The 26,093-nt window shown below is 39.3% G+C and overlaps 2 protein-coding genes across 2 annotated transcripts in view; both read left to right on the top strand.

The window, feature by feature from the left end:
• LOC110729090 (mitochondrial inner membrane protease subunit 2-like) overlaps nt 1-20,245 on the top strand; it is a 29,213-nt gene extending 8,968 nt beyond the window's left edge. Inside the window, exon 5 of the mRNA XM_021908789.1 lies at nt 19,558-20,245. Coding sequence (XP_021764481.1) covers nt 19,558-19,665 — 108 coding nt within the window. The 3' untranslated portion in view covers nt 19,666-20,245. The remainder of the gene's footprint in view (nt 1-19,557) is intronic.
• Nucleotides 20,246-20,540: 295 nt separating this feature from the next.
• LOC110729091 (protein yippee-like At3g11230) lies at nt 20,541-26,004 on the top strand. The gene is made up of 5 exons (XM_021908791.1): nt 20,541-21,226; nt 24,312-24,355; nt 24,970-25,078; nt 25,167-25,222; nt 25,599-26,004. Exons 1-5 carry the CDS (start codon nt 21,131-21,133, stop codon nt 25,696-25,698), a joined length of 405 nt encoding a protein of 134 aa, XP_021764483.1. The 5' UTR covers nt 20,541-21,130; the 3' UTR covers nt 25,699-26,004.
• Nucleotides 26,005-26,093: the final 89 nt, after the last annotated feature.

Raw genomic sequence — 26,093 nt, 5'->3', positions numbered from 1 at the left:
CACAGGCGTCCACTCAAGGTGAGGGACTTTGAACTTAGAAAAATGGAAGCAGTTGGAAGGGCTAATGAGTCTGGCAAACTAACTCCCAACTGGGAAGGACCCTACCGAATCTGTGAAGAGGTCAGGGACGGTACCTACCGTCTGGAAACACCAGACGACCAACCGTTGCCTCGAACTTGGAATGCAGATAATCTTAAGAAATATTTCTTTTGAATGATATAAATAGTCAAGGGCTACTTAATAAAAGTTTCCATACTCAGTTTTCATTTTTACCTAAGTGGGGCATGCCTACTGACAAACAGTCGGCTACTCTCCATGTTTAATTTTTATTCTTACTTAAGAGGGGCAGGCCACCTATACATTTACAGTCGCCTACTCTCCATTGAGTATTTCACTTTATCATCAGAGGGGCATGCCGTCTGTACCTTTACAGTTGGCTACTCTCCATTGAGTATTTTACTCTATCTTCAGAGGGGCATGCCGTCTGTACCTTTACAGTCGCCTACTCTCCATTGAGTATTTTACTCTATCTTCAGAGGGGCATGCCGCCTGTACCTCGGCTACTCTCCATTGAATATTTTACTCACCAAAGGGGCATGCCGTCTGGATATATAGTCGGCTACTCTCCAAAGAAGAGGGCCGACTAGTTCCAAAGCACACAACCACCCCCCTTATACTTAGCTAAAAATGATCAGGGCCTGGCCGACCCTGTGCCTAAACAGGCGGCTACCCTCCTCTTACTTAGCACCTACGTTCACCAAGAACTAACCAATTCCACAAGCCGAATGATCAGTCCAGGCGCCAAGCCAACTGATCCAATCTTTAAACTAATTCGACCTGTCCCAACATCATAGCAGGCGTCCGGCGGCATCCCTCCGGATGAAATTCGTCGCAGAGGCGGCTACCCTCCTCTTACTTAGCACCTACGTTCACCAAGAACTAACCAATTCCACAAGCCGAATGATCAGTCCAGGCGCCAAGCCAACTGATCCAATCTTTAAACTAATTCGACCTGTCCCAACATCATAGCAGGCGTCCGGCGGCATCCCTCCGGATGAAATTCGTCGCAGAGAGCAGCTCCCTTTTGGGTGGAACATTGCTCTATAAACTAATTACACGACACCTATACGACTGTCCCCAAGGGCAACCACGTAGCCGTTTTTGAGACAAGGATAACTCTATCACTAACCAAACCAGTGGTAGCAGTTGGCATCTGAGTCAGATGACCGCCTGTATTACTTGGGATAAATGCAGGGGGTACCTCTTGAGTTAATAGCCAACAAACATTGGCGAATCAAAAGGTTCAGCCGGCCTCCGCCGCCTGGTACCTTTACTACTCAAGCAAGAGTGACGGCGACTGAGTAACACCAAAGTTAACTCATAGTCACTCTCTCAAACTTAGTATGGAGCCTAAAAGGTATGAGTCGTCCGCCTGTTTTTAGCAAACAGGGGCTCTCAACCACTACTCCTGCTAGGTTAACAACCTATGAGTTAAAAGCCAACAAACATTGGCGAATAAAGGGGAACAACCGGTACCCACCGCTTGATACCTCTACTACTCAGTTACTTGGCGACTAGGTAACAATCATGTTTACTTGGTCACTCCTTAAAAATTTAGTATGAAACTAAAAAGGTGTTCAAACAGCACCTGTTCACACTAGATTAAATATGGCGGGAAACAGTCGGCCTAGACGGCCTAAAGTCTCTAGCCTAAAAGCATGACAAGTAGGAAACAACTTTCCTACTTGGTTAATTTTACACATGACAGGACCGCCTGCCTAAAGGGGATCCAGTCTTTAAAATGGTTCGAATACCGATTGGATAAATGGCCGACTGATCGTCTAGCCTGGAAACAGACAACCAGTCGTCCAGGGGCATAGGCGGCGTGACTAACTATCCGTACCTGTTTGCAACTATCGGCCATGTAAAACAGTCGGTATAGTGTACAATTGGATATCAGAATATTCAATACTTAAACAAATTTAAAGCAAAACAAAAAAATTCATTAAAAAGAAGCCGGTCATTAAAGACTGGCAAAATATTCAGAGCCCCGGCCCCCTGGCCGGGTAAATACAAACAAACGGCACGCAGGCCGTGGAAAGAAGACATAAAGCTTAAGAAGGGGGCAGATCTTCAATATTAGCAGCTGCCGGGTCAGCACTCTTCTTGCTGGACTCGGCTTCAACTGCATCCTTCTTTGATGCATTACCCCCAAGCGGCACAAGCGCCACTACCGGCTGCTCCTCCTCCTCCAACGCCTCTTCCTCAGCAGCCGCCAGGATCTCTTGATTATATCTATCAGAACACTGGCGGTACGTTTTTTCCCATGAGGCAAAGTCGGCATTGGGGAAGAGGCGGCCCCAAGTCATGCGCTGGATTTGAGCAGAGTCTTCCATCATCTCCCGGACCAGCTCTTTCTTTTCTTGCTCGGCCTTTTCCGAGAGCTCCTGAGTAAGACTCTTCTCCTGGGTCACCAGGCGTACCTTTACGCTCGCCAAGGATTTCTACAAGGTTTCGTATGAGGACATCTTTTGGCGAAGAGGTCTCAGCTCGGCCTTGAGGTTGTTGATGGTCGCCTCCAGCTCGCTATTCCTCTTCTGGGCCGCCTCTAACTGAGCCCGGATAGCGGCGGTAGCCTGCGCCTGATAATAAAGAATATCAATGGTCAGAACTTCATTTTGGGCAATTTGAAACATTGCCTTATCACAGTCAGAGGCGGCCATAGCTTTTGCAGCCTTTACCTCTTTGTTCTTCCGGTCAAGCGGCTTGCGAAGACCGTTCACTCGGAGCAGGGCCTAAGTAAAAAGGGGAACAGGCGTCAGTTTCCAAACAAAAAAGAAAACAGGCGTCCTGGAATTCAAATACTCAAAAATATGCTAAGTATACCTCAGCAAGGATCCCTGCAATCCCGTCTAGGTCAAGGGTGCCGACACCCCTGACCGCCTCCCTTTCAGCTGGAGGAACGGCCTTGATCATAGACTTGGCCACCTCGACCAAGTCAGGCTCCTGAGGGCCGGCTGCATCAAGCATAAACAAACGGATTAGACCTAGTAAAGAAGGGAGCAAGTCTAAAATTTACAAGGATAATTTCATACTTCTAGGTGGCCCAGCTGGAGTTTTAGAAGAAGTGGCCGGCTGTTTCTCAGCCGCCACATGTTTCCTGGCAGAACCAGGAGAGCTCGCAACAGTCGTCCTCCGGGCCTTGGGGTCCGGCTGTTGGGAAGAAGAAGCTCTTGGAGCGCCCGTCTAAAAAAGAAGAAAAGAGTCAGTATATGCATAAACACAACTCCACAAAGAGGGTGAAAGGTTCGAAGCCCACCAAGGGTGCCCCCTTGTTGGGGGTGTCGGTTGAAGACTGTTGCATGATGGAGGCCCGCAACATGGCCGCCGCAGTCTTGGAGGCGGTAATTTTGCTCATGGCGTCCGCTGCAAAAACAAATAGCAAAGTTAATAAAAGTCATAACAAGAAATGCATGGAACAACAGAGTATTCGACAGGCCGGCTACCTCTTAAGCACCGACTGCTGAGGCCACAGGCGGCCAAAAAGTACTCGTCGTAGAGCCATTTGAAGCTCGGGACGCAGTGCAGGGGTACTTGCTCTCGTACCCCTGAAGTAGAGTTCACCTTCGACCTCTACTTTGAAGAGTCCTTTATCTAGGATCTCTTTCTTAGCCTTGGGGGGAACAGGCGGCATGCTGCGGCCGCCTGCAAGAAGGGGTGGATTCCTGTTCCACCTGTTGAAGCGCTTGTTCAGCTCTGTGTCTGAACTCTCAATGATAAGGAAGGTGCTCCGCCAGTCCTTCCATTTGTTTGCTTTACCTCTCGTCATGAGGTAGCCCCTGTGGCTCGTTAATTGATACCAGCCGGTACCGCCTGCCTTAGGGGTCCGGCTGAGGTAGTTCATGTGCGCAAAAGCCTCGAAGTTCGGCTCCACCCCGTGCAGTTCGCACCCGGCCACATAGCCGAGTACGTTGACCCAGGAGTTCGGGGCTAACTGCCATAACCCCAACTCATACCCATCCAAGATCCGCTGAACAGCCGGATGTAGTGGGAAGCGCAGCCTTGATGGCCGCCTCGTAGCAGCCAAAGCAGGCGCCATCATAACTGGTACCAGCCGGCCAGACGACTGTGTCTTCTGGATCCGGCACGAACACTAAAAAGCCGGGGCCCATTGTGTGGTTTGCGATAAAGCTCTCCACTTTCTCTTACATGGCTGTGATCCGGCCCCGAGGTACCGTGCAGTAGTAGGGGGTATTTTGCTCTCGGTGAGAGGCGGATGGCTCCGCCCAATCGTCCCCCTTCTCAACTGCGTGAGAAAGCCTTGCCTCTTGCAGGCGACTGTTTTTCTCTTCTGTGTCCAGAGAAGCATGGCCAGAAGAGCTAGACTCGGAATCGTCCTCTGACGAGTCCGAAGAGGACGACTCCTCCCCTCTCCCGGAGGGGCCCGCCTCCTCTCCTTTAAAAGGAGCAGGAGAGAATGTAGAATTGTCAACTGTAAAATGGGAAGGGGTCACTTTGACTCCTCCCTCAGAACTGCCGGCTTTCAAGCCGCTTTGTTTCACTTCCACATCTGGCGCCTGTCAGATGTTTCACTAATCGGCACCCTGTGGGAGGAGCCGTCTGAGTTTGAGATCCTGACAGTCTTTTTTGTTCTGGCCATCATGCTCTGCATAGACACAGATACAGTCGGACTTTGTATAAAGGGCAAAGATGGGTCCAGAAAAGGGCAGGCGGCACTCCTAGTCCTAGATTCAGCCGTCCCCGGTGACCGGCTGATCACTAACCTAGGTCGTGTCGTGTGCTTCCGTGGTGCCATTTCAAAAAAGAATAAAGTAAAGAGGAAATTAAGAGTAAGAGAACCGACGGTTACCTGAACGAGTGACGATTGATGAAGTTCTGAAAATCCTTTGCAGTCGGCTTGTCAGAGCAGGCGGTAGGCAGAAAGGGTCCAAAATGTCAGAGCAAGTTCAGGGGTCCGAATGTTCTCTCACAAAGTTTTCAAGTGTGAAAATGACCGAAGTCAACACTCCTTTATATAGGCGAAGTGAGAAGGCGAAGGGTCACTTCCAGAATTCAAAATTTTGGCGGGAGAATCTCTCGGCCTCTCGCCGAGTGACACCTGTAGCAGGTCGTCGCCTGTTACAGGGCGATACCTGTCACAGGTAACACGTGACCAGTCACGTGCCACCTGTGAGGGGCAAATGATTAGGGGATTTTTCCCCACCAATCACCATCTGACAAGTGGACCAATCAGGTTACACACATTAAACTCTCTCACCTAGAGAGACCCAATCACTTTAATTTCCGCATTAATTACTCCTTAATCAAGTACTAACTTGACCGTCGGAGGCGGATCTCCAATCATCCGGAGCATCCGTTTGTTTTGCAGGTACAGGCGTCCGGTTCCAGTCTCGGAATTGTAACTCTCCCGCAGGACATCAGAAAACCCCGAAACAATGATAATTATCTATTTATAGTTAGTTGAACTCGAATATGACGTGACTTGGAAATGACTCGACCTGATTGTAACCTGCAAATTATTGACTTGAACATAACCCAACTTGAATCCGAGAATGACCGACTTGGAAATGACCCAACCTGATTATAACCTGCAAATTATTGATTTGAACCAAACCCGACTTGAACCAAAGAATGACCCGACCTGATTATAACCCGCAAATTATTGACTTGAACCGAACAAACTCAAAACCGAGAATGACCCGACCTGATTCTAACCCGCAAATTATTGACTTGAACCGAACGCAACTTGAACCCGAGAATTACCCTTACCCGTTTTAACCCGTGAAAACCCGAATTAAACCCGACCTATTGTTCGCCCGACCCGAATGTAACCTGCCTGTTATTAACCCAACCTAAACCCAACCCAAACCCGATAAGAAGTATAACTTGACGTGACCCGACTCAAGCATGACCCAACCCAAACCCGACTCGTAAAGGTTATGGAATTAATCCAAATTGACCCAATCCACTCTTACCGACCCAAACCCGACCCGTTTACCCGAGTTGACAGCTTTTCCCAAAACCTCCAAAATTTCTCAAAAACGTGAATATTTTGGTATTTTTTTTACTTTTTTTCACCCGTAAATAAAAATTGCCGAAATGTTTACCATGGTCCCTAATACCCTCAGTCCAATTGGCTGGGTGAAACCATCCAATTTGCCTTTAAACGACCAATTTATTGGTTTACAACTTGCACCGATTCCATAAGCTCAAGCTTACCACGAACATTTATGACAACATATAATGATCATATATGCATCCAAACGGCATTATATGACCCCGAGATGTATCCCCTAAAATCTCAATGCTTTTCGACACCAGGTCCCGAAACATTTGAATTTTCTTAAAAAGCATGTATATTTGCCTTTAACTTTGGAATTTTTTTTGACTTTTTTCGCCTAAATATAAAAATTGCCGAAATGTTTACTATGGTCCCAAATACCCTCCAGAAGTCCAATTAGGTGGGTGGAACCATCCAATTTGCCTTTAAACGTCCAATTTACCGTTTTACAACTTACACCGATTTCATTAATTCAAGTCTACCACGAACATTTATGACAAAAAATAGTGATCACATATGGTTCCAAACGACATTATATGACCCTGAGATGTATTCCCTAGAATTTCAAGAATTTTCGACACCGGTCCTCGAATACTCCAAAAATTCACAAAAAGCGTATAGCCTTCAATTTTTGAATTTTTGGACTTTTTTTCGCCCAGAAATAAGAATTGTCGAAATGTTTACCATGGTTTCTAATACCCTCCGGAAGTTCAATTGGGTGGGTGGAACCTTCCAATTTGCCTATAAACGGCCAAATTACTGGTTTATAACTTGCGTCGATTTCATTAAATCAAGCCTACCACAAACATTTATGACAACATATAATGATCATATGTGGTTCCGAACGGCATTATATGACCCCGAGATGTATCTCCTAAAATCTCAAACCTTTTCGACACCGAGCCCCGAACCTCTAAAATTTCTCAAAAAGCCTTCAATTTTGGAATTTTTTGATTTTTTGATTTTTTTCTACCAGGAAATTAAAATTATCGAATTTTTTACCATGGTCCCTAATACCCTCCGAGACTCCAATTGGGTGGGTGGAACCATCCAATTTGCCTTTAAACAACCAATTTATCGGTTTACAACTTGTACCGATTTCATTAACTCAAACCTACCACGAACATTTATGACAACATATAATGATCATTTATGGTTCCAAACAGCATTATATGACCCCGAGATGTATCCCCTAAAATCTCATTTCTTTTCGACACCGGACCTCGAAACCTTCGAAATTTCTTAAAAAGCATTGATATTAGCCTTCAATTTTAGAATTTTTTTGACTTTTTTCGCACGGAAATAAAAATTGCTGAAATGTTTATTATTGTCCCTAATACCCCCCCGAAACCTCCAAAATTTCTCAAAAAGTGTGGATATAAGCCTTCAATTTTGGAATTTTTTGCCTTTTTTTTGCCCGAAAATAAAAATTGCCGAATTGTTTACCATGGTCACTAATATCCTTTGGGAGTCCAATTGGGTGGGTGGAACCATCCAACTTGGTCCAATTACCGGTTTACAACTTGCATCGATTTCATTAACTCAAGCCTACCACGAACATTTATGACAACAACTAATGATCATATATGGTTCCAAACGACATTATATGACTCAGAGATGTATTCCCTAGAATTTCAAGACTTTTAGAAATCGGGCTCCGAAGACTCTAAATTTCTCAAAAAGCGTGGATATTCGCCTTAAGTTTTTGAATTTTTTGACTTTTACGTTCGGAAATAAAAATTGTCAAAATGTTTACCATGGTCCATAATACACTCCTGAAGTCCAATTGGGTAGGTGGAACCATCCAAATTGCCTTTAAACGACCAATTTACCGATTTATAACTTGCACCGATTTCATTAATTCAAGCCTATCACGAACATTGATGACAACATATAATGAATATATATGGTTCCAAACGGCATTATATGACCCCGAGCTGTATCCCCTAAAATCTTAAGGCTTTTCGACAACGAGCCCCAAAACCTCCAAAATTTCACAAAAAGCGTGGTCCCTAATACTTTCCGGGAGTCCCATTAGGTGGGTGGAACCATACAATTTGCCTTTAAACGACTAATTTACCTATTTAGATCTTGCACCGATTTCATTAACTCAAGCCTACCACGAACATTTATGACAACATATAATAATCATATATGGTTCGAAACGGCATTATATGGCACCAATATGTATTCACTGGAATTTCAAGACTTTTCACTGAGTTCCGAAACCTTCAAAATTTCGAAAAATGCCCGGAAGTAAGTCTTCAATTTTGGAATTTTTTGGCTTTTTTCTCTCGGAAATAAAAATTGCCAAAATGTTAACCATCGTCCCTAATATCATCCGGGAGTCCAATTGGCTGGGTAAAACCATCAAATTTGCCTTTAAATGGCCAATTTACCGGTTTACAACTTGTACCGATTTCATTAATTTAATTCTACCACGAACATTTATGACAACATATAATGATCATATACGGTTCCAAACGACATTATATGACCCCGAGATGTATCCCCTAAAATCTCAAAGGTTTTTGATACCGGATCCTGAAACCTAAAAAATTTCTCAAAACGCATGGATATTAGCCTTCAAATTTGGAATTTTTTTTACTTTTTTTCCCCAGAAAATATAAATTTCCGAAATTTTTACCATGGTCTCTAATACCCTCCGGTAGTCCAATTGGGTGGGTGGAACCACCGATTTGCCACTAAACAGCTAATTTATCGGTTTACAACTTGCACCGATTTCATTAACTCAAGTCTACCACGAACATTTATGACAACAAATAATGATCATAAATGGTTCCAAACGACATTTTATTACCTCGAGATATATTCCCTAAAATATCAATTCTTTTCGACACTAGGTCCCCAAACCTCCAAAATTTCTCAAAAAACGTGGATATTAGCTTTCAATTTTGGAATTTTTTGACTTTTTTTCGCCCGTAATGAAAATTGCCGAAATGTTTACCATTATCCCTTATATCCTTCGGGAGTCCAATTGGATGGGTGGAACCATCCAATTTGCCTTTAAATAGCCAATTTACCGGTTTACAACTTGCATCGATTTCATTAACTCAAGCCTACCACGAACATTTATGACAACATATAATGATCATATATGGTTCCAAACGACATTATGTGACCTTGAGATGTATCCCCTAAAATCTCAAGGATTTTCGACATCGGTTCTCGAAACCTCCAAAATTTCTCAAAAAGCGTGGATATTAGCTTTAAATTTTTGAATTTTTTGACTTTTTTTTCTTCTGTAAATAAAAAATTGCCGAAATGTTTACCATGGTCCCTAATACCCTTCAGAAGTCCAATTAGGTGGGTGGAACCATCCAATTTGCCTTTAAATGACGAATTTACTGGTTTACAAATTGCACCGATTTCATTAACTCAAGCCTACCACGAACATTTATGACAACATATAATGATCATTTATGGTTTAAAACAGTATTATATGACCCCGAGATGTATCCCCTAAAATTTCAAAGCTTTTGACACCGGGCCCCGAAACCCCAAAATTTCTCAAAAAGCGTGGATATTAGTCTTCAATTGTTGAATATTTTGACTTTTTTTCGCCCAGAAAGAAAAATTGCTGAAATGTTTATCATGGTTCCTAATACCCTTCGGTAGTCCAATTAGGTGGGTGAAACCATCTTATTTGAATTTAAACGGCCAATTTACTGGTTTACAAATTGCACTGATTTCATTAACTCTTGCATACCACGAAAATTTATGACGACATATAATGGTCATTTATGGTTTCAAACGTCACTATATGACCTTGAGATGTATCTAATAAAATCTCATTTCTTTTCGACACCTGGCCCCAAAACCTTCGAAATTTCTCTAAAAGCGTGGATAATTAGCCTTCAATTTATGAATTTTTTGACTTTTATTCGCCCGGTAATAAAAATTGCCGAAATGTTTACCATGGTCCCTCATACCCTCCGGGGGTCCAATTTGCCTTTAAATGACCAATTTACTGGTTTACAACTTGCGTCGATTCCATTAATTCAAGCCTACCACGAACATTTATGACAACAAATAATGATCATATATGGTAACAAACGACATTATATGACCTTGAGATGTATTTCCTAGAATTTCGAGACTTTTAGACACTAGGCCCTAAAGACTCCAAAATTTCTCAAAAAGCGTGGATAAGTCTTTAATTTTTGAATTTTTTGACTTTTTTCGCCCGTAAATAAAAATTGCCGAATGATGGGCGTTAGAACGGTGCATATTCCACAGTCAATCAAACACATTTATTAACAAACACCTTACAAACCAAACATAATGATAAGTAAGAGTTAAGAAAAAAGGAACGGAATATGGTTGTTAAAGACCTTAACACTTAAGCTAATTCGAAATCTATGGTCAATTGGGGTTGTCAAGTACACAAAAAAAAAAACTATGATTCTAAATCGATGGATTAAAGACACTAGGTAATGGGATCCACTCAACCAAGGCAATTAGGCAAACGGGGAGTAAAATAGACAAGGTATAGCAAGAACTATATGTAAAATCGACCTCATGCAATTAGAAACAACTCACTCTACTAAACTTAGATTCCTCATTAGTCTAGAAATAGATGATACATAATCAAATTGCAATAAGTAATGACATACTCAATTTACATTCCCATGTCAAACTAAGCATATTATGTTATCAAGCTCCTAAGTCAAGGGTAGCCAATCCTATCATGAAGAACTAACAAGCAATCTCATATAATCAATTTAATTGCAATACAAACATCAATGCTTCTCCCACATTTGTAGGGAATTATAGGTACTACGCAGCGGAAATAAACATGAATCATATTCATACAGTACCTAATCCTAAGATCTAATGCATAACACATAAAGAACATATAATCGTACCTTTGAAGCGTGATTCCACGTGCGATCGAGCAAGAACAATGGGAGATAAAGAACCTCAAGCGTGATTCCTCTACTTGGTCCACGGGCACAGATTAAGACCTCCACTAATGCTAGTTTGTTGCAATTGAACCCTTCAATTGACCTTCTATGGAGAAGTGCGAGCAACAAACCACTACACGCGCCACCAAGGGTGGCCGGCCGTGAGTCCAAAGGGGAAGGAGAGGGAGCCGTGAATTAGAAAGGGAATAAGGGTTTTGGGATTGGTTGCCTTGATGTCAAAATTCACTATTATGACTTCTTAATTGCAACCCTAGGCATGGATCTTATTTATAGATCTCATCTCTAAATAAGAGCCCATGTCAAAAGCCTAAAACTTATTTCCAACCTAACTATGCTAGCCCAATCCATTTCATGATTAGTTAATTGCTCATGAGGTCCATTAATGAGCCTCTAACTTGCTTAACCCAATACCCTTGTGTGTGACCTCGTAGGATCCATTCTAGCGGGCTTTGGACTATTTGACTAGCCCAAAGATCATCTCTCATAATCTAGCAACAGATGATGACGCCCCAAGAGAACGAACTTATTATCTCCATAATAGTGATCCTTGATATAGAGAACGAACTTATTATCTCCATAATAGTGATCCTTGATATATGTAATAATTGCACTTATCGAAGACACAACTCCTTCAACATTTGCATAATTAACCTAAAAGGTTGAGCTTCACCCAACCCCTAACAAGAAGACTACTCACAACTCACGTTTATCAATATGTAAACAATTATTAGAGTTCTAACTTCTTCAATAATTGGGAAAATTGATTAACAATTGAAATAACTATTATCCAATAACAAATTATCAAGAACTAAAGAGATTTAAATATCATGCAAGAACAAATAAAATTAGAAATTTAATGGAGAAAGGTTGAAGGAAGTTACTAATTGAAACTTGGAAATGTTGAATACAAAGTGTCAAATCTTGAAGATAAATCTTGAAACCAACTATTACAATGATTAATTTGATGAAAACTAAGCTAAATGAATGTTTCAAACTAAGAGGAGTTTTTAAAAACTAGGCTATTTCTGTCTAGGTTGCAAATGAACTAAAGGGGAAGTATTTATACTCCTCGAAACACATAGGGAAATCCGTCAAAAGAAAACGGATTCCCAGCGAGGAACGCCTGCTCCACATGAAGAGCGCCCGCTCCAGCTTGCTGCACGCCCTCTCCAGCTGACTTCAGAATATAGGCAGTTTTGAAAGGTTGGGGAGGAACGCCCGCTCCTCACAGGGTGCACTTGGCAGAAAGTTTACAGGAAGTTTGGAGCGCTTCTTGAGGTGCACGCTCGCTCCAGCTAGAGCGGGCTCTCCTTTCTCTAATTTTCTTGCCTTAAACAAAATCCATGCATTGAATGCTTGCCAAATTGAATCAATAAACCTGCAAAACATGGACAAACACAAACCAAGAAGAGACAAGGCCGAGATAAAACATTTTCATTCAAAAACGGGTTAGAAAGAGGGGAAATGAATGCAAAACCGGGTTTAAATTAACACAATAAGTGGTCAAATAATTGCACTACAATTCTCGGTGATATTCACCGTTTCCACCAATTCACACTTTCTCCTTCCACTCAAATAAAAAACCTAGCATAGTTAGGCATTTGCTTGATAGCATCGGTAAAAGGAATTAAAAGGTGAATTTGTTTCAATGTTTCAAGAAACTTTCCAAATTGCACATCTAATTTGTTTCCAATAAGTTTTGAGGATATGGTAGCTTTTGCAATTGTTTTGTTTCTCTCTCTTTTTCTCTTTTCTCTTCACTCTCTTTTTCAAAATCTTTCTCTTTTTCACATTCTTTTTCTTTCTCAAATTCTTTTTCTTTCTCACATTCTTTCTCTTTTTCATTCTCATGGTTTTGCTCTCTCTCTTGTTCAAAATCACTCTCAAGGGGAGGCTCACTCATGTTCATTCTCTCATTGCTTCTCTTAGGAACACTCTCTTCCAACACTTTACCACTCCTACTTGATATAGCATTTACAGGCCTCTTGGGATCTAGTCCTTTGGGTGGAAGTTTGGAAGTGTTAGTCCCTTCCTTCAAAGCATTGGCCAATTAAGAAATTTGTGTTTCAAGCATTTTATTAAAGGTGATGACTTCACTAAATTTCTGATCACTAGAGGCCATGAAAGTATTGAACATTTTGGTTTGACTTTCCATCATTTCCTCTAAGCAAGACCTAGTAGGTGGTGCTTGTGCATAGTAGTTATCTTGGGGAGCTCTATTACCTCTCACATTTGAATTAAAAGCATTTTGATCAGAAGAACCTCTATTATTATTGTTGTTCCAATTATTCCTATTATTAGAGTTTCCTCCTTTGTGATATTGCCCTTGATTCCCATAGTTCCCTTGGTTATTATGGTTATGGTTACTATAACCACCTTGTTGGTTGTAGTTACCTTGGGGATTTTGGTCCCTTTGGTTCCTATTTCCCCATTGGTTTTGGTTATGGTAATCATAATCATTTCCTCTTTGGTTATAGGAATTTTCCCCTTATTCTCTTGGATTAGGTGGTAAGTATCTTTGATTGTCATTCCTAGGTCTATTATCATAAGACAAGGCATTGACTTGTTCATTTTCACTATCATTACCATCTTCATATTGGGGTTGAGGTTGGGAATCATAATTACAAGAAGAGGTATCATGGTCATATGACCCACAATTTTCACAAAACAAACACCCATGTGGCATGTTATTAGAAGGAGAAGGGTTAGAATTCATACCTCTCCCCTTAGCTTGGGAGGGATGCTCTTGTGTTGAACTAGAGGTCTCTAGTTTTGCCTTGATGGACGTCATCTACTTGCCAAGGTTGCCGATTTGGGATGTCAAAATTGTTGATGGCGTTAAGGTGATCAATGGAGTAAACCGCATTTCCTCCCTTGTTTAGAGACTCTATCTTTCCTTCTTGCCAATCCATGTGGTGCCTCACCACATCCTCAATTATCTCTATGACTTGCTCCTCCGTCTTGTTCATAATCGGGCCACCCGCTCCCGCATCTAGGCTAGTTTTTCCTTGTGGGCTCAAGCCTCCATAGAAAATTTGAAGCACTTGGTATGTCGGAATGCCATGATGGGGACACTCCCTTTAATATTCTTTATACCTCTCCCAAGCCTCATAAATGGTTTCACTAGCCTGTTGACGGAAACCTTGTATCAAAGCCCTTGCCTCGGCCGTCTTCGTTTGAGAGTAGAATCTCCCTAAGAAAGTCGTGGTACCCTCGTCCCAAGTTCTCAAGGAGTTTGGCCTTACTTCTTTCTCAAGCCATTCAAGAGCCCTTCCTATCAAGGAGAAAGGAAATAGCTTTAGTCTCAGAAATTCTTGAGTTACCCCATTTACCTTGATCGTATTGCAATATTTTTCAAATTCGTTCAAATGTGCAAGAGGGCTCTCATGTTTTGCTCCACTAAATTGCCTCCTTTCGATCAAATTTATCATTGCGGGGCGTATTTCAAAATCATTGGCTTGAATAACGGGCGGAGCAATGCCACTTGAAGCTCTATAAGCTCTCGGAGTTCCCAACTCCTTCAAAGTTCTTTGGACCGATTGTTCCCCATCAGCCATTTGCTCTTGTCTTTCCTCGAAATTGACCACCCTAGTTGGGGAAGTAGTTAATGGCCTAGAACCGGCTCTCCTTCTCCTCCTATAGGTTTGCTCAATCTCGGAATCGTAAGGCACCAAAATCCTGTTATGATTTCTGCGCATACACTCTCAACAATTGTAATTAGTAACAAGGCTACAAGTGTAGCCAAAAAGAAACACTCTTTTTGAATTTTTGTTGTTTTATGGTGAACTAGTCTCAAGTAATCAATTAGCAATCAACAACACCGTTCACCGGCAACGGCGCCATTTTGATGGGCGTTAGAACGGTCGCACATTCCACACTCAATTAAACACATTTATTAACAAACACCCTACAAACCAAGCATAATGATAAGTAAAAGTTCGGTCCACAAAGAACGGGATATGGTTGCTAAAGATCTTAACACTTAAGCTAATTCGAAGTTTATGGTCAATTGGGGTTCGTCAAGTAGACAAACAAACTATGTTTCTAAATCGATGGATTAAATACACTAGGGAATTGGATCCACTCAATCAAGGCAATTAGGCAAAGGGGGAGTAAAATAGACAAGGTATAGCAAGGACTATATGTAAAATCGACCTCAGCAATTAGAAAACAACTCACTCTACTAAACTTAGATTCCTCATTAGTCTAGCAATAGATGATACATAATAAAATTGCAATGAGTAATGACATACTCAATTTACATTCCCATGTCAAACTAAGCATATCATGCTATTAAGCTCCTAAGTCAAGGGTAGATAATCCTATCATGAAGAACTAACAAGCAATCTCATATAATCAATTTAATTGCAATACAAACATCAATGTTTCTCCCACATTTGCATAATTAACCCAAAAGGTTGAGCTTCACCCAACCCCTAGCAAGAAGACTACTCACAACTCATGTTTATCAACATGCAAACAAGTATTAGGGTTCTATTTTCTTCAATAATTGGGAAATGTGATCAACAATTGAAATAACTATCATCCAATAACAAATTATCAAGAACTAAAGAGATTTAAATATCATGCAAGAACAAATAAAATCATAAATTTAATGGAGAAAGGTAGAAGGAAGTTACTAATTGAAGCTTGGAAATGTTGAATACAAAGTGCCAAATGTTGAGGATAAATCTTAAAACCAACTATTACAATGATTAATTTGATGAAAACTAAGCTAAATTAATTTTTCAAACTAAGAGTTTTTAAAATCTAGGCTATTTCTGTCTAGGTTACAAATGACCTAAAGGGGAAGTATTTATACTCCCCGAAACATATAGGGAAATCCGTCAAAAGAAAACGGATTCCAAGCGAGGAGTGCCCGCTCCAGCTTGCTACACGCCCTCTCCAGCTGACTTCAGAGTATAGGCAGTTTTGAAATTTTGGGCGTTCCTCCCAGGTGCACGCTCGCGCCTCACAGGTGCACACCCGCTCCTCAAAGGGTGCACTAGGCAGAAAGTTTACAGGAATTTTGGAGCGCCCTGAGAGGTGCACGCCCGCACCGGCTGGAGCGGACTCTCCTTTCTCTAATTTTCTTGCCTTAAACAAAATCTATGCATCGAATGCTTGCCAAATTGAATCAATAAACCTGCAAAACATGGACAAACACAAACCAAGAGGGGGCAAGGCCAAGATAAAACATTTTCATTCAAAAACGGGTTAGAAGAAGGGGAAATGAATGCATAACCGGGTTTAAATTAACACAATAAGTGGTCAAATAAACCACTTATCACCGAAATGTTTACCATGGTCCCTAATACTCTTCGGGATTCCAATTGTGTGGGTGGAACCATCCAATTTGCCTTTAAACAGCCAATTTACCGATTTATAACTTGCACCGATTTCATAAACTCAAGCTTACCACGAACATTTATGACAACATATAATGATCATATATGGTTTCAAACGACATTATATGACCCCCGAGATGTAATCCTAAAATTTCAAGGCTTTCCGACACCGGGCCTCGAAATCTCCAAAATTTCAGTAAGCATGGATTTTAGACTTTAATTTTGGAATTTTTTTTACTTTTTTTTCGCCCGAAAATAAAAATTGCCGAAATATTTACCATGCTTCTTAATACCCTTTGGGAGGCTAATTGGATGGGTGAAACCATCCAATTTGCCTTTAAACGGCCAATTTACCGGTTTACAACTTGCATCGATTTCATTAACTCAAGCCTACCACGAACATTTATGACAACATATAATGATCATATACGGTTCCAAACGGCATTATATGACCCCGAGATGTATCCCCTAATTGTTAAGGTTTTTGACACCGGGTCCCGAAACCTCCTAAATTACTCAAAAAGCATGGATATTAGCCTTCAATTTTGGAATTTTTTGACTTATTTTCCCCCGGAAATAAAAAAGTTCCGAAATGTTTACCATTTCCTTAATACCCTTCGGGCATCCAATTGGGTTGGTGGAACTAGGGGTGAGCAAAAATTCCGGGTACCCGGAATTGGAACCGGAACTGGTTAGGAACCGGCGGGTCCGGAACCGAGATTGGACCCGGTGGTTCCAATTCCGGGTAATAAATTAAGGACCCGGTTATAACCAATTCCAATTCCAATTCTCAACTTTTTGGACCCGGAACCGGTTGGGTACCCGGTTACCCAATATATCCTAAATTAAATAAATTTTAAATAATAAAAATATGTTAAATGTATCTAATTTGTACAATAAAAAAAGTATTATTAATACCTAACATGAATACAAATAGCTTAATGCATATATAAATATAAGTATTAAACACTAATAATGATACTAACTAAAATAAGAATTATAATTTGTATTATATTTTAATAATTACATACATAAGTGGGTACCCGGAACCGGAACCGGTACCCAGTGGTTCCAATTCCAATTCCTAAAATTTAGGACCCGGTTTAACCAATTCCAATTCCGGTTCCGAATTTTAGGACCCGGTTCCAACCAATTCCAAGTCCGGGTCCTAAAATTTTGACCGGGTACCCGGTTTGCTCACCCCTAGGTGGAACTATCCAATTTGCCTTTAAACGGCCAATTTACTGGTTTACAACTTGCACTGATTTTATGAACTTAAGCCTAGCACGAACATTTATGACAACATATAATGATCCTATATAGTTCCAAATGGCATTATATGACCCCGGAATGTATTCCCTAAAATTTCAATACTTTTCGACACCGAGCTCCAAAGCCTCTAAAATTTCGCAAAATACGTGATTATTAGACTTCAAATTTGGAATTTTTTTGACTTTTATTCGCCCGAAAATAAAAATTGTCGTAATGTTTGCAATGGTCCCTAATACCTTTCCGGAATATTGTTCCCTAGTATATTGCCATATATATTATAGTCAAAGGAAATAATTAGCTTAATAAAAATGATAATTATCTATTTATAGTTAGTTGAACCCGAATATGACCTGACTTGAAAATGACCGGACCTGATCGTAACCTGCAAATTATTGACTTGAACATGACCCGACTTGAATCCGAGAATGACCCAACCTGATTATAACCCGCAAATTATTGACTTGAACCGAACCCGACTTGAACACAAGAATGACCCGACTTGAAAATGGCCCGACCTGATTATAATCCGCAAATTATTGACTTGAACCGAACCCGACTCAAACCCGAGAGTGACCTGACCTGATTCTAACCCGCAAATTATTGACTTGAACCGAACCCGACTCGAACCCGAGAATTACCCTAACCCTTTTTAACCCGTGAAAACCCGAAACCAACCTATTGTTCACCCGACCTGTTATTAACCTGACCTAAACCCGCCCCAAACCCGATAAGTAGTATGACCCGACGTGACCCGACTTAAGCATGACCCAACCCAAACCCGACCTGCATAGGTTATGGAATTAATCTGAATTGACCCGACCCGAGTTGACCCGACCCAAACCCGGCCCGTTTACTCGAATTGACAGCTCTAGGAGGACCAATGCCCCTCCTTGCCCCTTTCCCAAGTAGTGCTACCCCTTTTACTTTTTTGAACATCAAGTTACACCCTGATGTTTGTTGTCCCTAGACTTGGTGTGGCGGTGACCGGTGAGGTTTGTACTAAGAGGCTCTGCTTTGAAGTGGTAGTGGTGGTAAGTCTGGTGAGGGTTAAATGACGGAGGGAACAAGATCTAGTTACAGATAGAATAATTATTGTTATTCCATATACATTGTACTCTATTGTTCATTCAGTTCCATATATTCCCCATCCCATTCCAGATATTATATGCAAACTAAATAGTGCCTCGAATGTTTTGAACTTCATTGTATCTCTTGAACTTGAATATAAGCAATGACTTTATGCACTTGAAGTGATGCTTTCTTGAACATTGCTAGTTCTTATTATGTAGCATTCAATGATAAATAATTTCATTGTATCCTATTTGTCAATGATAATGGAAATTTCCTGTATTGGCACATGTTTGGTCTTCATTTACCTTTTCACCATTGAAGAAGCTATGGATATATCCTGCTGACTTGGGAGGGAATTTTCTTTTCCTGAATTTGAAATTGCTTTCTGATGCATCAAGCTATCAAAGGCATAACCTTGACAAGCTGGCATGAAAATAATTCTTTGTAATTTAATTTTTCTTTTTTTCCCCTTCATCTGCAAGACTGCAAGTAAATATCTCCTCAACACCTTATGAGCTACTATTTTGGGAAATTCAGTATCAGATTTAATGACTTTGGTGCATGGCATAAAATCATTAAAACCACTATCCAAAATATTACTTATGTATTCAGCTCACATGTTTTAATGGTGGATCATGTGGATGTTGTGATTAGCAATCTGATTGTTTTTTTTCTTAAGAGTTAGCATTAAGCAAAGAGAAGTCGTACACTTCATTCCTATCATTCTGAACTGATATGTTTGCGACATGCCAACATCTAAATGTATGGAAATTGTTTTCATGTAGCAAGACAAGATGTATCCAGTCTGACCTTAGAATTGTGCTTTCTTCCACAGGTTCCTCTAGGCTTAGCCCAAGGTAGAGTCACACACATTTTGTGGCCACCTCATCGAATAGGCAAAGTCGAGAGAGTAGTTCCTCATCACAGGCTTGCATTGAGCTGACTAGGCAGATGTCCAGAATATGTCTACTCAGGATATGGTTACTAACAGGGAATTCACTTATATTTCATTTTTTGGTTTTGGTGCAGTTTGTTGCTCTGGCAATTTTGGTAGTAACTAGAGTGAGAGAGTCTTATAATTCTTCTGAAGGGAAGATAAAGCTCTGTTCATTGACTTTTTTCTTGTGCATCTTACTGAATTACGAACAGGACATGCACTTTTTCTCCTTGTTTACAGAAGTATGATAGGCGTTCTGAATCTGCCTGCGATTGCAATTTTCTTTGTCCATTCGTTTTGAATTGAAATAAGCCCAGACTCTGGGAACGCTACATAATGTCCCCTCTTATGGAGTTATAGGGATCCTCCTAAACTCTGCGTAGATTATTCACAATGAATAACGGTGCATAGTGGCATAGTTTCACTGAATTACATTTGGCTAGTTATCGAAGTTAACCTTACCACAGTGAATAGACCTGGAGAACTTTGGACATATGAGACTCATTCAACTCTGGTTATAAAGTTTCATTGGTGTTAGTTACTACTGTCAATATAATCATAACTTGGCTGAGTCCATTTTCCATGAGACCTTAGTAATGTGTTTATCTTTCTTTTTTTTTTTTTTTTTGAAGAAATAGTAATCTACTAATGTGTTTACTTTGGGTCTTGGGATGCTCTTTATGAGCCAAGTAAACACATTTGTAATTACATTTGGCATCAGAGGGGTTTTTTTTCATACATACACCATTACACCATCCTCAAGACTAGCTAACGAATAATCTATCAAACTCATTTAGACAATCCAACTTGCCTTTCAAAATTCATCAAATATAAAACACAAATGCAAGGTAAATGAGTTGAAATTCATTTTTTTTATTCATTGGACGATCCAAGAATGAAGTAAACCTCATATATAAACTTAAGCTCGATTAATAAACAAATTACTCAAGAACCAAGCTTGAATACAATAAAATCATTACTAGACAAATTGAGCTTGCACAAAATTTCAATTCAGTATGAAACTTATATTTGAACTCGGACTCACCTAAATAAGCAAACTTAACCACAAATAATTAACTCAATCGAGTGAATAATGCTCAACTTGTCTCGACTCATTAACGCCCCATCTTTAAAACACGCAAATAGCCAACTAAGCAAACTTCATTTTCAACGAGTTAGGCTCCCATGTCATCATTGCCCCGTAAAACAAACAGGGAACAACGATCAATGCATATAACCTCCTTTTGCTCTCTTTCTCTCTCTTCTTTTCTCTTTCTCACACACAATTTTCATTCATTCATATCCCTTTTTAGTTCTACTTTTTTTTTTCTTGCAAAAAAGCGTGCATTGCATTGCATTTGCAAATACTTACCCCACATACAACTACTATAAAAGTACCAATTTATACGTTCAATTTCATCTCTTTGATTGATTTTTCTCTGCTTTTTTGTTAATCTGCAAAAGATTGATAATGGGAAGATTGTTTTTTATCACATTGGAAGGCCAGATTTATCGTTGCAAACATTGCCATACCCACCTGGGCCTCATGGATGATATCATGTCTAAGGTAAAATTCTTACTGTATGAATTATCTTTTAATTTTATGAACATTTTAGTCTGTTAATCTTTCATGGGTAGTTGCTAATTTGCGTGTTATGAATGCTGAAATCAAGTATTGTGAGATTTTCTTTGTGTTTGATTGATGGGTTTGTTGAATTGTTGAATATGTTTTTACGTTGTGTTTGATTGATTGGTTGGTTATATTATGGGAAAATTGAGGTTGTTTTCTTGTTCAGATTATTATTATTGTTATTGAAATGATTAGGGTTTCTTGTAATGATCTTGAATTTGTGATTGTTTTGAATGTTCTATTGCTTGAATTAGTTTGTTATGGTATGCATAATTGTGGGGTTTTCTTGAATCGAAAAGCGGTCCTTGGAACTTGGAAATTGAGCTTATAAAAATGATGGGATGATGGGTGAAATATTTAAGCAATTTGGTGTAGATTGGACTATGAAATAGTACTCCGTAGGAAATAATTCAAATTTTTTTTTTAAAAAAAAAAGACAAACAAACAAACTTATGTTATTTCATGATCTAGACTGTCTACTTTTAATTGATTTTGATATCAAATTATGATGTGTTTAGTTCAAGAATAGAAGTAATAATCAAGGAGGCTATATAGGTGGCCGAGGAGCATTTTTGATTCAATTAGTGTAAGTTGACCTAGATGTTTATTGTTTAAAGAGGTTTGGTCAAGTTAATGGGATTTGATTCCGGTGATGCTTAGCAGCTTCTGTCAACTTATAAGGGTGTATATTATTATTGAAATAGTTTTTGTTTCATGGAAACACTATGAAGCAAGTGTGGCAACAATTTGGGCAATCTTTTCTTTGGCTAGTAAGTGTGTTAAACCCTTTTGTGATAGAAGTGTAACTACAGTAAGAAACTGATTGAATATTGAGGCGTTGGCCTTTCAGGTATGACATGAACTGCTTCTCACAGTTGCGTAGATAACTGTGTTATTAGGCATTAATGTGCAGGTGTTGGGTGCGGGTATATATCCAAATATTAGGCAACCCAAGGTTGAAAATTGTTCAGGTAGTGTTCTTAAACTAGGCACAGGTATGGGGATATGGCATTAATGAAACAATTTTTTTAATACTGAAAGAGTTTTGCATGTCTTTTCTCTCATTTTGAAAGAGTTTTGCATGGCTTTTCTCTCATTTTAGATTTACTTCTTTGCTAGCCCTAGTTATGATTCTCTTAAGTCATTTTTGAGCACATACCATGTGGTTTTCAAAATGCTTGAGGTGTTGGGGTAAAAATTTAAATGTCTGATAAGGATTGCAAACTTTTGTTTAACTGTTGAGCATCTGACAAGGATACGTAAGATGAATTGAAGATTAGAATTAATGCTGCAGAAAGATTTTCAAATAGGAAATATTTTAAGTGTTATTAGATAGAGAGTAAATTTTGTTTAAATACAGGCTAAAACATATTTGATTTGTATTATTGGTAGTTGATCTGCCTATATTATCTTTCTTTTCTTTAAAAATTTAAAATTGGGAGAAGGGGAGAGGGAGTGGGAAAGGCTTAACTGCTTAAGACTATAAGAGCCACAAAGGTCAATGGTATCAGTGTATGCCATTCTCCGTAAACATTACTCTAGCTGCTGGTTAATTACTCTGCTCAGAACTATTCTCCAATTACATTGGAAGCTTCTTGCTGGCCAGTGATCCCCAGCTGCTAAAAATGGCTTGGAGTGAAATCTTCTTATTTATAAAACCTTAGTTCTGCACTTTAGATCCTTTAGGATTGTATTTGAAAGTGGTAAATATGTTACATACGTTGTTCGTGAAGGTCATAATTGAATTCCAAGAATGATATCAAACATCAGTGTTATAGAACATCAAATCTCTTCCCAACATGTTACTGAAGCAACTTTTTGTTGTGAATTTTAATGGAGGGTGTGATCCTAAGGTTTGACATTCTATACTGTTAGTACTCCAGAGTCTTGACAATTCTGCACCCAATTTTTAATCTTCAAGCATCAATAGGATGTTTCCAGGCTGAATTAGTAGTCTTTATGCTCTAAGGAATACCATTGGACACCTATGCTCAAAAGTCAAAGTTCATGGGTTTTGTTGGGCTTTGTGTTTGTGTACCAAAAAAGAATAAGGGAATAAAGGATGAGCAATAAAAGTTGGAATGATTCGACTATGGTAGCTCATATAGATTGTGTTTCAAATGAGTAGGAGGAAAGGATTCTGTAGGGTCCTACATAAAAATTATTGCATGCATTTTTCTTATTAAGCTGGTCCATATACAAGCTTCACTATCAGTGATTGAGGGTTTGACTTTCAATGACATGCATTATTCATATATCCCTCAGTGAACCCTGTGCCTTCTTATCTTGTATAAATGTAAAATATTATTACCAAAAAATAATCCTACTGTTTCACATTTAAGTCTTAGAGTGCGTATGCTTATCATTTATCAGTGTGACAGTGTCCATAAATGTTCAAAAACAAGCTGGTTGAAACATCAATTGAAAATGGTCAGGCACACCTTTCTCCAGGTTTTATTGTTGTCAAAAAAAAAAAAAAAAAAAAAAAAAAAAAAAAAAAAAAAAAAAAAAAAAAAAAACCTGTAACCCTTTTACATGTAATGTTCAGGTTCAGATCATGATCATCAAAGAGAATTCCATGCTTTTGACTTTTGAGGCTTGTTGTTTATTGCCTTCATTCTTTTTAAGTGCCCTATGTGCAAATGTAGTTATCCTCTATCAAGTGTTTTGTTTTAAACATTAGTGCAAAAGATTAATTCTTCATATCATTATATCAATCATATGTTGCCCTTCCTCTAATGCAATTACTGTACAATTTTTAGAAGGAATATCAGTAACAATGACTCAAATTGGAAAATTTGCCTATTGGATTATACTAATATTTAGAATCATTAAACCTCTTGGAATGGTAAATAATTAATCTGCCTGCGTGACTTTATACACAAATTTGGTTTTCATCTAAATTGTCAGAGGCCAATTAGGATTTTGAGGGTGTTTGGTTCTCACATTTTATGTTTATTCTTTATTTCTTTCCTAGATTGAGAACATCGTTATCTAACAAAATGCATTTCCTCTGTTTCAGTCATTTCACAGCAGTCATGGCAAGGCTTATCTTTTTGCAAAAATGTAAGTGAATCTTCATTCCTAACTACTCATCTCTTTTTAGTGATGGTTTATCCCTTGCCAGTTATAGCACAGTTAGAGGCAGAGATAACGCGTTCCTTTGCAGATTATGAACGGAACTTACTAACTCATGAAAGAATGCCCAGAGTTGATAGTATGAATTGATAGTCTCTGGGATCATAAAATTAGGAATAACATTTGAGTATTAGTCAAAATTACGTGTTTAATCTCTGAATAATTCAAAACTTTTCTAGTTGGATTGCAATGGAATAAATCATGTTTTCACACCTTTCACCAAAATGTCCTTTACTTTTAGTGTGTGGCGAAAGGCCAATTAGTTACCTTTAGGTTCCAAGGGTATAATAAGAACCTATTTGCGTTTAGGGGTGATGGTAATTTTGCGTGTAAGGCTCATTCTTTGCAGATGATTTGTTAGAGGTATCTGGCCATCTGGGTGTGGTATGTCATGGTAAGTGATTAAGGTCCAAGTATCATCACAAAGCATTTCAATGGTATTTAAACAATTTTTATATTATACTTGTGACTTTATTTTTATTTTTTTGATATTATTTTATGGGCTAGAAATAATGCTGTTTTGTGATTGTTCCTTGATCCAGTGTGAATGTCACTGTTGGGGAGAAAGAAGAGCGTCTGATGCTGACTGGACTGCACACAGTGGTAGACATATTCTGTGTTGGATGTGGCTCCCTTGTTGGATGGAAATATGTAAAATAACCTTCTTTGAAACATTTTAACATTTTGTTTCGGCAGTTTCATCCACAAGCAATCATCATCGAAATAATACTTATTGCAGGAGGCTGCATACGAGAAGATTCAGAAGTACAAGGAAGGAAAATTTGTACTAGAGAGGTCTGTATATTACTTTAGACTTCAAAGCTGCTTGTGTTCTTCATAGACTATTGTTTGCTTCATTCCACAATGGCATGCTTTTGGACCAATCGCTCCATGAGTTCATATATGATGAAATATGAAAGCATGTGATTGACAGTTGCAAGCAATAGGTAATCTCAAACTATAAAACTGTGACATGCAAATATTGCATTTTATCTCAACCATAAATCCTCCTAATTCCCAAGTTCTCCAAAGTGCTCCCTTGTTGATTTCATTAGTCTCAAAATGCCCTAATCACAGATATGAAGTAGGCCTCCAAATAATAGCTTTCTGCTTCTGTGTTCCATTAAAATCTTTGATCAACTCATGATATTTTGATTTTCTAATTGAACAGATACCAGGTACTGGGTCCTAACGGAAATGGATATATACCCGCACAGGTACCTCAGGCCTTGAGTGACACAGATAACACAGATAACACTGATGAAGGTTAAGCTCATGCAATTGGAGTACATGACTCATCTGTGTGTACATTCCTTAAACCATATCATAGCGACTCATTAATTGATGGTAGTCTGTAATCTCTTGTACTTCATAGTACTTAATATCGTTAGGGTGGGTAATTCTTGAATGCAGTAAAGTAGCCGCTGCTATGTTGTTTTTTGGTGATTAGCGGCCAATTGATTTTGGCACAATTTTAGTGCCCTCCTCTTCTGTATCACAGAGTCACAGGAGTATTATTTTTGCTATGTGAGCAAATAACATGTTAATTTCAAGATTTTGGCAATTTTTCATTGACTTGGGCTTTTCTTTGAAGTGCTGCATGCCTTTATAGGCCCACTATATTTAGGCTTTACTTTTATACTTATCCAGTATATCATGAACGCGA

This window comes from Chenopodium quinoa, unplaced genomic scaffold (genome assembly GCF_001683475.1).
Source record: "Chenopodium quinoa cultivar QQ74 unplaced genomic scaffold, ASM168347v1, whole genome shotgun sequence".
NCBI classification, from domain to species: domain Eukaryota; kingdom Viridiplantae; phylum Streptophyta; class Magnoliopsida; order Caryophyllales; family Amaranthaceae; genus Chenopodium; species Chenopodium quinoa.
Note: the sequence above shows the minus strand (reverse complement) of the source record. Positions and strands in the feature narration are given on the sequence as shown.